This window comes from Passer montanus, unplaced genomic scaffold (genome assembly GCF_014805655.1).
Source record: "Passer montanus isolate IOZ18808 unplaced genomic scaffold, ASM1480565v1 scaffold18, whole genome shotgun sequence".
Classification (NCBI taxonomy): Eukaryota; Metazoa; Chordata; class Aves; order Passeriformes; family Passeridae; genus Passer; species Passer montanus.
In genome coordinates, this window is record NW_024365381.1 from 11,837,832 (window position 1) to 11,852,022 (window position 14,191).

A 14,191-nucleotide genomic window follows, 5' to 3' on the forward strand; every position below is an offset into this window, starting at 1 on the left:
TCCTTTTATAAAAAGCAGAATCATGTAAGCAGCTGCTGCAGTAGGTATTAGCGGTTTAGTCTCCTTCTGGCAGACTAAACACTGAACTGAGTCCCCCAAACTAGACAGTACTATGTCTAAAATAACCAGTGCTGAATTAAAATTTCTACCATCCAGGACTTTGTATCACAAATGCCAATGAAATTTTCATGCTTAACTTTCTTATCCCTCTCATGGTACTCTCGTCTTTCAGTCAGTGTGTCCATTAAATTCTGTCTTCGCAGACAGAAGACTCTGCTTTGCTTTTAGCTTTTCATACCTTCTGTTGAAGGCTTTTCATGGGCAAAGCCAGGCATAACCCTGCTCTTGGGGCTATCATAACCAGAGAGGTATTTTGATATGGCTGAAGATGTTTTGGTAACCGCATCAGGACCTGCTTCGGTCCAGATTATTAAATCTCAAGGCAGAATGAGGATGGATGGATGTTGACCAAGTACTAATGCTTGTTTCTCTTCCATGTGCTGTTTGACCTTGGCTTTCAGTAAGTTCAATCACCAAAATATTGTGCAGTGCATTGGTGTCAGCCTACAGACACTGCCTCGCTTCATTCTGCTGGAGCTCATGGCTGGAGGAGACATGAAGAGCTTCCTTCGGCAGAACCGACCCAGGATGGTGAGAGAGCTTCCCTGTGAGGCTTGTGGTTGATTTTAGTATGACTGCTTTTATGTTTTTATCAACTGGATAAAGGCACTGAAGCCAAGCTAGGCTGTGTGTGTGTCCCAGCTCCCACAGACTTATGGATACCAGTGTCTGTTTGCTTGATGCAAGCAGGTGTCAGTGAGACAAAATCAAAGCAGGGCAAGAAACTCCAGTAACTGAGGAGGCAAAATCCTGTCCTGCCATTCTAGACTTCTCTGTCAATTAGACTATAAATAATTGGTCTTTCTTTTTTCAATACCTGCTTTGTTTTCTGTGTACTGTGATGGCACATGAGGAGCTAAAGTTATAATCAGAATTCATAGCAAGTCCTCAGCAGGTGTGCATCGGCACCATACGGAGAGGTACAAATTTATACCAGTTGAAGAGCTGAGCCTAATTTATTTGATATAGCTCAGACTTTGATTAGCAGCGTAGTAATTTCTCTTCACCCTTCCTGAGAGCAATAAAGAAGTTCATAGAGAAAAACTGACAAAAATTTCTCTATGGAGAACTATGTAAAGGGGGTGAAAATAAGCTGGGCTCCTGAAAAAAGTTTTCTTTATTGGTCTTAGGGAAGTGCAGATGGTGAAGGGTTAGTACCAGTCCTGGAATCCAGTAGTAAAACATCCCTTTTTTGCATACTGCTCCTGAGGGTAATCACTGTTCTTCTACCAGGTACAGACAAGCTGATGAATGCTGATGTTGGTGTAAAGATGTGCACTTGTGCATTTTTACTTTCTCTCTCTCCTGTTCATGCACTAATTTCTGTTCATAATTTATTGACTCGCTCTTTAAATTAGGTGCTTTTTTATTCTCTTCTATCTCACCTTTTAAACCTGCTTGTCTTTTGATTTCATATAACACAGTAGGGAATAGTTCTCTCCCATGCCCTTTAACAGGCTATTCACACAAGACCATAAGTCTCTTGACAGATTGCACTCATGTGCGGTGCTCAAGGGAGGTGAAATCTCCTGGAAATTTTTGGAATTAAACAACAGTTTACTCATTTTCTAATTCTTTGCTTTGATCTACTTTATGTTCCTCTTTGCTCCTGACTCATTTAACCCTTCCCCCATCCTGTATGTATGTCTCTCCCTTTCCCTTCTTCTGTCCTTCTCTGACTATACTCTGCCTGAATGATATTCTTCTACTTCACTATCCTTCCTTTACCATTTCATGTCCTTTTCCAGAATCAGCCGTCCACACTAACAATGCAGGACCTGCTGAATATAGCTAGGGATATTGCCTGCGGCTGTAAATATCTGGAAGAGAATCATTTCATCCACAGGTGAGGAGAAACAGTCTCTTCTAATGTGTCTCAGGCTCATACACTTTCTATTTGCAGTGGATTAGACAGGACTAATCTCCACAGGGGAGACAGATTATTTCTTCTACCAATGCAGGTTTAGATGCAGTGCTTACATGGCCAGGTGGATCTCCCTGGGTTTTTTTAGGCGTTAGGCACCGCACTGCTCTTCACAGTCCTGGAGGGAGGGTGGCAATGTTCTGTTCCAAGTGAGAGGGCTTAAGTACTAGTTTTCAGTTGCCTGCAATGTAAAGACAGTTGAGATTAGCCCTGTAGTCCACTAGATGGTAGTGTCACCCTGTATTGACTGACAAAACAATAAGGTATTTATTTCCTTTCTCATCTCCCTATCTTGACTTAAAGGCTTTCCCTATCCACCAGCACAGGACAGTCCATAATATTGGAGCCAAAGACTAGAGAAGGGTAGAGCAAGGATGACAGGAGATAAAAACACATCTCAGGCTTCTTTCTCAGCTCAGTGTCTGACCTGCTTGCATGGTCTTAGGAAGCCCATATTTGTTTCTTCAAATTCCTTTTTGCTCATTTGTTGAGCAAAAAATGTTGATATAACATGCTTTAAATAAGACCAAATTATTATAGAAGAGATAAAGGTTGTATGTACCCTTTTAAAAATTCTGGTTGGGTATTGAAATCTTTCATTTTTGATTTAGAATAGTTCCAGCTCATAATGTTCCTAGGCATAGTGGGCAGCTGGATTCCTTACTGTGAAGTGCATGCTGTGTTCAGTGCTTGTGTAAAGGAGAGAGGGAGTCCTTGCACACCAGAGGGTCACACAGGCTCTAACCAAAGCCAGGTGGAGGAAACTGACTCACCCACATGTGCAGCACGTGTGGGGCTGCACAGCACAGAGAGGGGAAACAGTGGGCAGGGGCTGGAGAAATCCAAGGAAACAAAGGCAACCAGCCGTTGGAGCAAAAAGGCAGGAGGTTGAGATATGGGAATATGTTATATGGCTTTATGATTAGAATATCTGAAACAGATTTATGCTGTTTATATTGCAGCAATAAGGAAGTTCTGGTGGAAAAGGGTTAGAGATTTCTGTCATTAAAAAAGAGCAGTAAGAATGTGCAACAGGTTGTGGCTCTTGGATCTCTTGATAACTACATGAGAGGATCAGTATTCTAATTGGAAACCTCTGAGTTAATCACTACAGCATTATATTTTAGAATCCTTACTGTAGTAGTAGCAGGAGCATGTGACTTTAAAAAAAAAAAACAAACTCAGGGTCAATCTTTGCACTGTTAGATCTCTAATATAAGCAACCTGGGAATGGATTCATTTTGTCTTAGCCAACAATTCAATAAATCTGAACACAAGGAATTTCCCTCAGGTTTTGTATTAATATTTGTTAGTGATGTCAGTATTGCTTAGAGCAGTTGGGAAACAAAGAAGGCTTTCATTCCAGATGTTAGGAATCTTAGGGGTAAAAGGTATTGTAGTGGGGTTGTAGAGAGGCTTCTACAGGGTGGGAATTGTCATCTAGGAGTCACAGGTGATAATAGAAAAGAAAGTTGAACCTGACTTCCAGATCCTCAGAGATTTTTCAAGGTTGGCAGTGGAAATAAACATATGAGTTGTTCAAGGTGCTTATTTTTCTTGGCAGTCAACAGGACCCCCATAGTGCTAGGATTCTAATGACTTTCTTTTCAGAATGCATGTTTAAGATTAACGAAGTATTTTAGCCTTGGCCACGAAGGCATCACTTCCATTTCTCACAAGCTAAACTTGCACCCAGCTAACAGCTGCTTCCATATGGAGCTTTTACTGATTCTATGGGAGATATCCAGAAGTAACAAAGCAACAGATTACAAAATCTGGTTCTACATAACTTTTCAGGCGGTTTACTAAGACTGTCCAACAGCATCGCATCTATAACTGATGAGGGCACTGCTGAGATTAACCTCTTTAGAAAAAAATAGAGCAAGAAAGAAATCTGTCATAATGTGGTTGAAGCAAAAAAGGTTGGGTCTTTTGCTCTGTATCTCTTCTGATACAGATGCTGTTTTCTGCCTTAGTGAAAAAAAGGTGTGAATGGGGAAAGCTTGGCAGATGCTGGGTAGAAGATACAATTCAAATACAGTTTAAGAATTGTGCTTAACAAAAATGATAATGTAACTGGAATTCTTTCATATTTTAACAGGGCTCTTCACATTTGCTTAAAGATTACTCAAGTAAGATTTGCAGGACTGGATCTAATACTTTTTCTTTATTTCTTTAGCTACTTAAGAGTTTAGAATTAATTTTCTTTTTTTTTTTTTCTTTCTTTTTTTTTTTAAGAGATATAGCTGCAAGGAATTGCCTTTTGACCTGTAGTGGAGCAGGACGAATAGCCAAAATTGGTGACTTTGGAATGGCCAGGGATATTTACAGGTAAGTGAAGGGCAATTTCAGTTCTGTGAGTAACTCAGTAATCTGCATAATTTTGACAGATTTTAACTGTTTCATGATATGTGAAGCAGTGGATTCATCCATTAGGGGTCTGAATTTGATGAGCAGTTAACTAACTTGTGTTAACAGACTGTAAATTAACAGATCTACAGTTAGGAACAAATCCACTTCAACTGTGGTCCCAGGAGATTACCAACACTTGTGGACACTAAACCATGTATAGGCAAATTTATTAGTTATTTGATCATAAATAATCTTAAATTGAAATTAAAATTAAAAACCCCCAGAACCATAATTATTACTTAATGATGTCAAGAAGGCTTGCTGCACCAACACCCTCTGCAAAGCATTGGCAAGTTTGATGTCTTTAGCTGTGCAAAAGAACATCCTTGGTTTCCATCTCAGTTGCAAAGAGGATATAAAATCCTGCTTCAATGCACTATTTGTGTGGATGACTTTTCCTTTTTCTCACTTGGCCCCCACTGTTACTTGCAATCCCCAGCTGCTGTTACTGTGGTGATAAGATCTTTTCTGTATTGAAGCCCTTTCAGGCTGTGTGACGTTCTCTGTGTATTTCATCTTTCCCAGAGCAAGTTACTACCGCAAGGGAGGAAGAGCCATGCTTCCTGTCAAGTGGATGCCACCAGAAGCTTTTCTAGAGGGCATTTTCACCTCCAAGACTGATACCTGGTAATAAATGTCTTTTAATTACTTCTGCTACTCACTGAAAAGCATCAAGAAATGTACTGGTCAAGAAAAAACGTGTGCTCAGCAGTAACCTTAAAAAAGTCAGAATTTCCCAGAAAAATACAAGAAGTCTTCCCATGCATTCAGTAGAAGTATGGCTCAAGAATCTAGAATAAGAATTTAAATGCCAAGTGTAAATAGAGGTAATAAAAATGTGCTATTCATAAAAGTAGAATATCACAAAAAGCCAATTAAGAAGTAAAAGGCAAAAGCAGATTAGATTCTCAGAAAGTCTCAGTTAAAAATTGAGACAAATATCATCAAATACTTCCCTCAGCCTTCAGAAACTTCCAGTTTCCATCAGTGACAGTGTCTGCTTATATCTCTTGTAAATTACTCTCTCTGTACCACCCAGGATCACTTTTTTGTGCATTTTTTCTTGTTGCACATAAAATGACAGCAGGTTAAATCAGAAGTCCTTGCTGGTTGCTGAGGAAAAAATATTTATATACTGATTTCTCATACAACTTGAGCTTTCTTTAAAATTAGCACCCCCTCAACAGTAGCACATTCATGCACAGGTGCTGGGGTATGGAAGCTTTCCAGTTGCTCAAGAACACTTCTTTCTCTGTACAGCAGATCCTTCAATATGCTGTACTGAGGCATTCCCTCAAATGCCACACTGACCCAGTTTCCTGAAGTTGTTAGCAATGCCGGAAGACAAGGATTGCTTATCAGCGCCTAACTGTGAGCAGCCAGCACTAAATATTTTGAAGGAAAGTGCCACAGTTCCTGCGATAGGCTATTATAAGTAGCATGCATATACTGGAATAACTTTGACCTTTGTAGCAAAAAGTGACTGAAAATTCTGACTCTGCTGAGGTCCTGGCAGAATTCTCTTGACTTCCTTGTGTGTAAGTCATACATAATTCCCAGTGGCACTGACTATCTGACCTGTGGATGTAAAAAAAGCATAACCATATCAGAAATTCTGCTGCCTTTCAGTTTCACTGGATGTCTCTCCCTTGATTTTATACTTGAGCATCTTGTTCTGAAACACTGATTCAAATATTAAGGAAACATTTGAAGGTCCCTGTCTGACCATTTAGGAGCCACTCCAGAAGTCACCCTTGCACCACTTGACTTGGGTAGAGGCCCCTTCACAGTTACACCCCCCACACTCACAGTCAGACCAGGTTTCCTTACCAGCTTGGCCCCAAGTTTCCCATAGCAGGGCCTCAGAGGTCAGGATACTGATTTAATCAAGATGCAATAACAACATTACTATTTGAGCTCCTTCCTCTGAGGAGGGGCCCCCAAAAAAGGAAGCCCTTGGCTTTTATACCCTCACAGTCTAAATGTGCCAAAGTCTGGAGTCATTGGCTCCTGCTGTGTCTCTGAGTGTCCAGTCACCTGGCGATGCCACAGGTCCTCGTCCCTCATTTTGCAGAGGGTCAGTGCCAGGTTACAGCTTCTTGCCTTGGGCTTCTGCCAGCCAGAGCTCAACCTGCAGCCAAGTTACCAGCACCAAATGTATTCCTCAACACAAACATCTCAAGTTTTCCCTAGTAAGGCAAGAAATGTCCATGCCAGATCTAACAGTTCTTTTTAGTAAGACCATCCACAGCCAAGGGCACTTTGGCATTCCCTGCTCTACTAATAATGAATGCAGCAGAAAGAACACCTTCAGAGTTACTAAATATTTTGAAACCTCTGCAAAACTTGTTTTGGAGCTTGAGCGAAGGTTTTGATTGATTGGGGTGTCTTCTTATGTAAACATTGACTCATAATCACATAATTGCATATTACTGTCTTTGGACTGCAGCTTTGAAAAGTCATTGCTGTGGTGTTGCCTACGCAGCTACAAGCTAGGTTTGTGGAGCACAAATGAAACCTGATTGGTATTGTTGGCTGGTTTCTGACACAGGTCCTTTGGAGTGCTGCTTTGGGAGATTTTCTCTCTAGGCTACATGCCCTACCCTTGCAAAACCAATCAGGAAGTGCTGGAATTTGTCACCAGTGGAGGAAGAATGGATCCACCAAAAAACTGTCCAGGGCCAGTGTAAGTACTTCCTTACTCTCACAAGCCAAGGTGTAACACATGTCAAAAATGTGGACAAAGACACTTCTACTCAGGGAATGGTGATTGCCCACTGCGTTAGGCAGGTATTGCTAAATGTGTCTTGAGCTGCTGCCTCTCGTATACAGCTTTGAGCACAACAGGATTTGATTTAAATAGCAGCTCCCCAGTTGGACAGGATCCAGGGAAATAGAAATTATAGATCCACTTTTGCTCTCCTCCTTTGAGCCATGTACCAAGTCTGGTCCCTTGGACCACTGATCACTTCACACCGAAACACTTTATACAAAATAATCTTGATCTTTTTTTTTTTAACTTTAAGGTACCGGATCATGACACAGTGCTGGCAGCACAGTCCAGAGTATCGGCCAAACTTCTCTACCATCCTGGAAAGGATCAAGTATTGCACACAGGTACTTTGGTATCCAGGTGGATGATAATCCATTGAATGGATTATCAACTATCCAAAGACATTAGCTTTAGTCCCCAAGGCAAGTGAAGTGCCCTGGCAGATGGATATAATTACAGTACTAGTGTGGTGGTGCTGTTGGCTCTTTTCCAGTGTCCACCCTCACTCTTCTATCTTCCACCCAGCCATAATGAGCACACACTGTGCAAATGGGTGCTTTTAGCTCTCAGCTTCTTCAATTGCAAATGTCCTTCATTTTGTGATGGAAAGGTATTTAGATCTCTCTCAAGGTCCATATTCTGACCTTCCCTAATGTTGCTCAAAAGCCACAGCTGAATAGTTATGGAGTGGAGAGGGGGAATGAAATGGCACAGTGAGTTCATCCAGTAGCATTGAACAGATACAGGTCTTGATCCAACCTCTCAAAAGAAAAACTTTATACTACAGACCCCCAGCTTAGTCACTGATTTTGATGAAGCATAGCCTTTTCTCACAGGAGGTATGTAAGTCTTAAAAGCATGTGATGTCCAGATGGAATAGAGCACCTTGTGTGATAGGAGTATTGCTCAAACCTGTGACAGTCACCCTGAAGGTGTAACAGACTCTTGTCTCGCATTTTCAGGACCCTGATGTGATCAACACTGAGCTGCCCATGGAGTGTAGCCCTGCACCAGAGGATGAAGGGAGTATGGTCATGCGCCCAAACATCTCCAGTGGGATAGTGCCACTGCTGGTAAGCCCTTCTCTCACCCCTCAGACAACACCTAAGACACTGGAATCCCACCATGCTGGGCACAAACTTGTACAATGTCCACAAGAGCTACTGGTGGAGAACCTGAGCAGCCGGACTGCCCGAGGGCCCAGCCTGCCATGCCTCAGTGATTTCAACAGTGGGTCGTGGTTCCAGCAGACCTCAAACCAGAAGCTGGAGCTCAGCAACCCATCCGCTCACAGACTTAAAAACAAAACAAAAAATCTTTGGAACCCAACATATGGATCATGGGTGCTAGAGAATATCTGTCACTTCAGCCCCAGCTCCAAGCTCCAAGCAAATCCAGAGCGGGAAGATTCAGGCTTTGATGGGAATTGCAGTTCTCCTAGCTCTCGGGCATCTCCAGCATCTCCAAGTCAAAGTAACTGCCCTCACCTGGACATCAGTGGGATTGAACTGGTGAAACTCCAGACTTTTCCCTGTGGCAATGTAAATTATGCTTATGATGACCTGTGCTATAGTGCCGAGCACCAGCCATCAGCCTTGGCAGAGGTCAGAGCAGCTGTGCTAAGGAGCTCCAGTCTGCACAGAGATGATAAGCCTTTTTGTAAAAAAGAGAAAACATCAAGAGAGAGAGACTCTGGTCTGTCTTTGTCAGATGACCTGAGTGTTACTCCAGTATAGTAGAAAAGTATCTTCCAAAGATCAGGGAATGTGTGCGTCTGGAAGGACTGCTTCCTGTTCACTAACTCCCTCCACTTTAGTTCCATCAGATGGGTGAAGCTTCAACATCAGCAATGTTCTGCTTCCTCTGTCTACCTGCTGGATCCCACATCATTAAAGACACTTGCATTTCTATCTCTGTCCTTCAAATGCATCCCACTGAACCAGCTTAGAAGTGGAGAACAATGGCATTGTTTGTCTGATTCAGAATACAGTTCCTAAGGAAAGAACTCCTTTTCAATCTGCTCAGGTGAAAAGAAATGGACCTACCATCCAGCTGCAGTATTTGGATGGAAATAATGACCAACACAGGTTGTGCTTCTTTCTGAACCAAGAATCTAAAAATGTGTGCTGTGCCAGCAGCAACCAACTTGCAAAGGCTGCTACATTCTTGAGAGCTTTTTACAGTCCTGGTGAATTACTAATGCTTATGCACTATAAGGGAAGTAAAAAAAATAGCAGCCACATTTGCATCTGTTTTATTAGTAGAACTTGTGGAAGCTATAGCTCAAATTGGAAGCAGTAGGAAGAAGGAAAAAAAAAATCAGGCTCCTTTGAGCATGTGCTTTGTAAACAAGCAATGAAGAGGACAACATTTTCCATTAAAAATGCAGTAGCTGGTGGAGCTGATAACATTCCTTTGAGTAGTGAAGGAAATGTGCTGCTTGCCTCACGGTGTTGCTTTCCTCACAGCTCCTAGCATTGAAGGGGCAGGTGTTTTTTCAAGGAAGGGTGAGCTGCATGGTATGATGAGAAATGGACTGTCTTTATCTTTTAATGGACTTTACTTAAAATGAACTTCACTTTTGTAAGTGCTTTGATATTCAGCATTAATTCTCTATGCTGTGTTGGTAAGAACTTAGCTGAAGTTCTTGGGTAACTATCTAGCATTTGGTATGGTGCTTGGGTCCTTGGTTTTAAAACTCTGAGGTAGAAAGTAATGCAAAGGAGAGGAATAGTGAAGGGAAATCTAATGCAAACCCTACTTAGGCAGTTCTTTCTACAGGAAAGAATAGCTCAGCCATTTGAGAAAGCTAAAGCCATGGCTTGGCTTCATACAGCTGAGCAGGTGGTAATTGTTCCTTGCCTTGCAAGTGCAGACTTGCTTATAAAGGTAGTCATTTGTTTCCAAGACAGCTCATTTCTAAGGCTTTCTTCAGTTGTTTAGGATCTAAATTCATGTTTATGGATTAAAGCTGCAAAATAAGGAGACTGAAAAGGCAAATAATTCGGATTAAGTCTGAATAGTCCTGGAAGCATTCTGTTCTTGTACCACTCCTGAATGTCACACCTACAGTGTGACCTACAGCGGCAAATTACATGCTCTTTGTGTGTAATCAAGTTGTGCAGTTGCAGACTTCTCCAGTTCCTTTCTGAGGCAAGAGGTTCTCTTGTATATGCTTTATGCTTAGTGATCAGCTGCATGTACAGTCTGAAGGTGCAGGCTAGCAGGTGATGGCTTGCTTTGACCACAGACTTCCTGTCCTTTACATCAGTCAGGGTGGACACTACTGAGCTGTGGTAAAGAACAACAAAGTGAAGAGTCTGAATCCATCCTCAGTGAAAGGTATCTTCACCACAGGTTTATGCTTTATTGGTCTGACTTTCTATCTGTTCCACGCTTTGTATAGTTTTAGGCCTTTGACTTTAGAATGGACAGTTTTATACACTGTCAATTCAGAGCATACAAATATCTTGAGAGCAGGTGTCAAGAGGATGGGAGCAGACTCAATTCAGTGGTACCCAGCAACAGGACAAGGGACAACAGGCACAAACTGAAACATAGGACATTCTACCTGAGTATGAGAAAAAAAGCTTGTTTACTTTGAGGGTGGCAGAGCACTGAAACAGGACCCACCCAGACACGATCCTGTGCAACCTGCTGCAGGAGAACCTACTTGAGCAGGGAGGTTGGACTAGATGATCTTTGGAGGTCCATTTTCACACCAATCCTATGATTTCCAGACATAAAGGGTGATGGTCACCATGCAGCAAAGACCCATATGGTGTGGAAATAATTCTAAATCCGAGGTGTTGTAAAATGACAGATCATCAGAAGAGCGGGGTCCTTCTGTGTGGGGCAAATTTCAGTAGAAGTGTGGGGACTCATGGGTTTAGTGACCAAGGGAGATGAATGACCTTACCTCATGCCCTTCTTCCCATTTCACCTTTGCTTTAGCTCTCTAGCTTCTCTCACATTTAGTTCATTGCCTGTCCTGTCTTATATCCAGGAGTTGCTACAGCCCAGTTAGATGAGGAAGAAGAGCCCATTTAGCAGAAAACTTTGTCATTCTTTCCTCTTGCAAAGGCTAACATTTCAGACTGGCCACCTCTGGACCATGCTAGTCAAAAATAAATGCATTTACTTTTAACTAATTGGAATTTCATCAGTTTGTCCTTACCTTTCAGATTGTATTACTTTTATGGTTCATACATTAGTAGGATTTTCCCCCCAAAAGATGACCCATCAAACTTTCCAGTAGTTGTGACTTGGTGCCAGTAACTTAGCCCCTTCCCCCCTGAACACGAGATGAGGCCACAGCAGAGTGCAGTGGTGCTGGTTGAGCTGCAGTGGACGTGATGCCAGCTCACTCTTCAGCCCTTGTCTGTCCTGAGCAGAGCACTGGTGGTCATGGCCATGCTTTTGCAGGCCCATTATGACTCTGCTTTCAATTCTCCTTAGCCATTAGCAGGGGCTAGAAAATGATGGCAATAGGAGTGAAATACTGGCTTGTTCAGAAGCCATGGGAAATTAACTATATTACCTTCTCTTCCCAGAGACTTTTAATGAAATAGCAGACAGAAGACAGTTCTTCATATTTTTAAATTACTATAAAATACCCCAAGATTCCAGTGAGAAACAGGCATGATCTCTACTGTCCATCTAGTTACCCAGCTTGAGCTACCACTGTTTGCCCTGTCAAGCACTTACCTCAACATAACTCAGAAATTAAAAAAGGCCAGTAGTGATAAAACCAGGGAAGCTATTGAAAAGTGAAGTGAGAGGAGAGCACAGTTCTATTACCAGTGCCAGGGGTAGTCTTGGCTGCAGCTATGCCTTCATTTTATAAATAAAGTGCAAGTCCAGCACATCGGACAAATACCTGATTTTACTGAATAGTGCATCAAGATACTCATTTACAGGGAGCACATAGACAAAGCTGCACTGGGACTGAACAGAATTCTATCCTGACCAGGATCTTAACCCTAAGAGTGATCAGAAGTGGGATGTTGAAGAGCAACTGTCAAAGTAGAGTAAGCATATATTGATTATTTCTTTTCAAAACAGACTCTGATGGTATACAAGAGCTCAGGGCTGCACTGAGCCAGATGCAGTCTTTACTAAAAAGACAAGACATGGAGATGCAGGTACCAAATGGGCACTAAAAGAAAGAGCTGGGAATTTTAAAAGAATCTGCATTAGCAGCCTCAATGCTCTTAACTCTCCCAAATGGAGTGATCTTCTGTCAGCATATGCCATGAATCTTTGACCTGTAACAATCTTTTTTTAGATGCTGTTTAAAAACCTTCACAGATAACGAATTTTTAAATAATTTCCTGGAGGAAATAATTTTAATATTGGTCTTGTTGTGAAATTGAATACTACATGCTCTACAAACCACTTTATCTCAAAAGAAAAAAATAACAATGGCAATGATACACACTACAACCTCCAGTCCTTCAGTTCTGAGACTGAAACTTACAATTTTGTTTGTTTGTATAATCGAAGATTTCATAGTGCTCAACTGCTAGCATTGCAAAACGTAACTTGTATGAAACTGCTTTTTATTATTTTTAGTGCATCACCAACAAGTTAAACCCATAGTGTCAAAATTAGATTAATTTGGAAACTGGAAGCCAAAACCTAATTTTGTTTCCTAGAGGAATGACATCACATGGAGATCTGGGATTAATTTGGTCCTATAATTCATGTGAAGTCCTACTTCCCTACTACAGAATCAGCCATTTATAGGGTTGTTATAAATTGCTCTTCCTGATAGGTGTCTGTCTTTTAACATTGCCAAATTGTTTTGTAATTGTATATATATAGTTGGTTTTTTGACTGTGTTTAGCATTAATACTTTATGTTGCTTCACACAACCTCATACTTACATTTTAAAGAAGGGACTGATTAACAGAAGATGAAACAATAATGGAAATTTCAATTTGTCTTTCTCTGCTTTTTCACATTTGTTGATAGTCCTGCTTCTCATTTCTTTGTAATCCTTGCTCTCCTCAATATAAGAGAGGATTGCATCTTCATTTTTCCCTTTAAACAAACAGAATGTTTAATTGCACAGATTTAAAGTGTCCCCCCCTCATATCAACCCTTTTCCTGAGCTAAGTTCTCAGTTAATTTGCCCATGGGCTGGTGTGCATGAAGAAAGCTCTCCAAGGGTGCTAAAATAGTTATGGGCTTTTGCAAGTGCAACTTGACCTTCAAGACACTCTCCCAACTTTCCTGAAAGAGAAGAAATTTCTGCTGCTGGGAATACTTTTTCCCCCACTGTATTTGCATCTCCACAGCTGGTCAGAAAGGGACCAGACTTCCTCAGACCCTTGAGCTGAGACAGTTTCTCCTGTAGGGATGGCTGTGCTCTCTCCTCCTGGCTGTCCACCCTTCCCAATGCCATGCACAGGCCTTCGTGATACCATGCCTAACATTTTCCCACCACAACACACAAAGGGAAAAGTCACATGAATAGGTTTTGGTTTGTCATCACCTCGGACCAAGGCAGCACTTCTGCCAACTTACCTTGCTGGGTGACTATTGTACATAAGTAGATGACAAGCTTGCTTCTATGCAATTTAAAGCTAGACAAGTGTATACTTCTATATTTACAACACAAAATAAAGAGACACTAATAGTGGATATTTGTTTCCCTCTCTTATAAGTACACTTTGCACACTCTCTGTGGTAAGAATACACTCTCTCTTGCTGAGAAGTGCTGCTAGTCCTAGAGAGTTGAATGCTTCTTCCCTGTGTCCACACAAAACTGCCCAGGGGACAGTTTAGTGCTCTGAGTCTGACAAGTGCTCTTGGTGCACTTCTTTTTTAATAAGCTGTAGGCTATTCACTGAGATTTCTGAGACAGAGCTTACCTTGAAGGAAGCTGGCAAGCTTTGTGTGAATCAGGTACAAAAGGTAACACCAACAAGTTTTGGAACCAAGCTCCACCATTTGGC

General features: G+C 41.6%; 1 protein-coding gene across 1 annotated transcript in view; it reads left to right on the plus strand.

Annotated features, from left to right (window-relative positions):
* The window catches only part of LTK (leukocyte receptor tyrosine kinase), a 95,264-nt gene extending 81,088 nt beyond the window's left edge, over positions 1–14,176 (plus strand). Inside the window, exons 23-29 of the mRNA XM_039704825.1 lie at positions 522–651; positions 1,869–1,966; positions 4,283–4,375; positions 4,982–5,083; positions 7,008–7,142; positions 7,483–7,573; positions 8,192–14,176. Of these exons, the coding sequence (XP_039560759.1) occupies positions 522–651; positions 1,869–1,966; positions 4,283–4,375; positions 4,982–5,083; positions 7,008–7,142; positions 7,483–7,573; positions 8,192–8,965 (1,423 nt within the window). The 3' untranslated portion in view covers positions 8,966–14,176. The remainder of the gene's footprint in view (positions 1–521; positions 652–1,868; positions 1,967–4,282; positions 4,376–4,981; positions 5,084–7,007; positions 7,143–7,482; positions 7,574–8,191) is intronic.
* Positions 14,177–14,191: the final 15 nt, after the last annotated feature.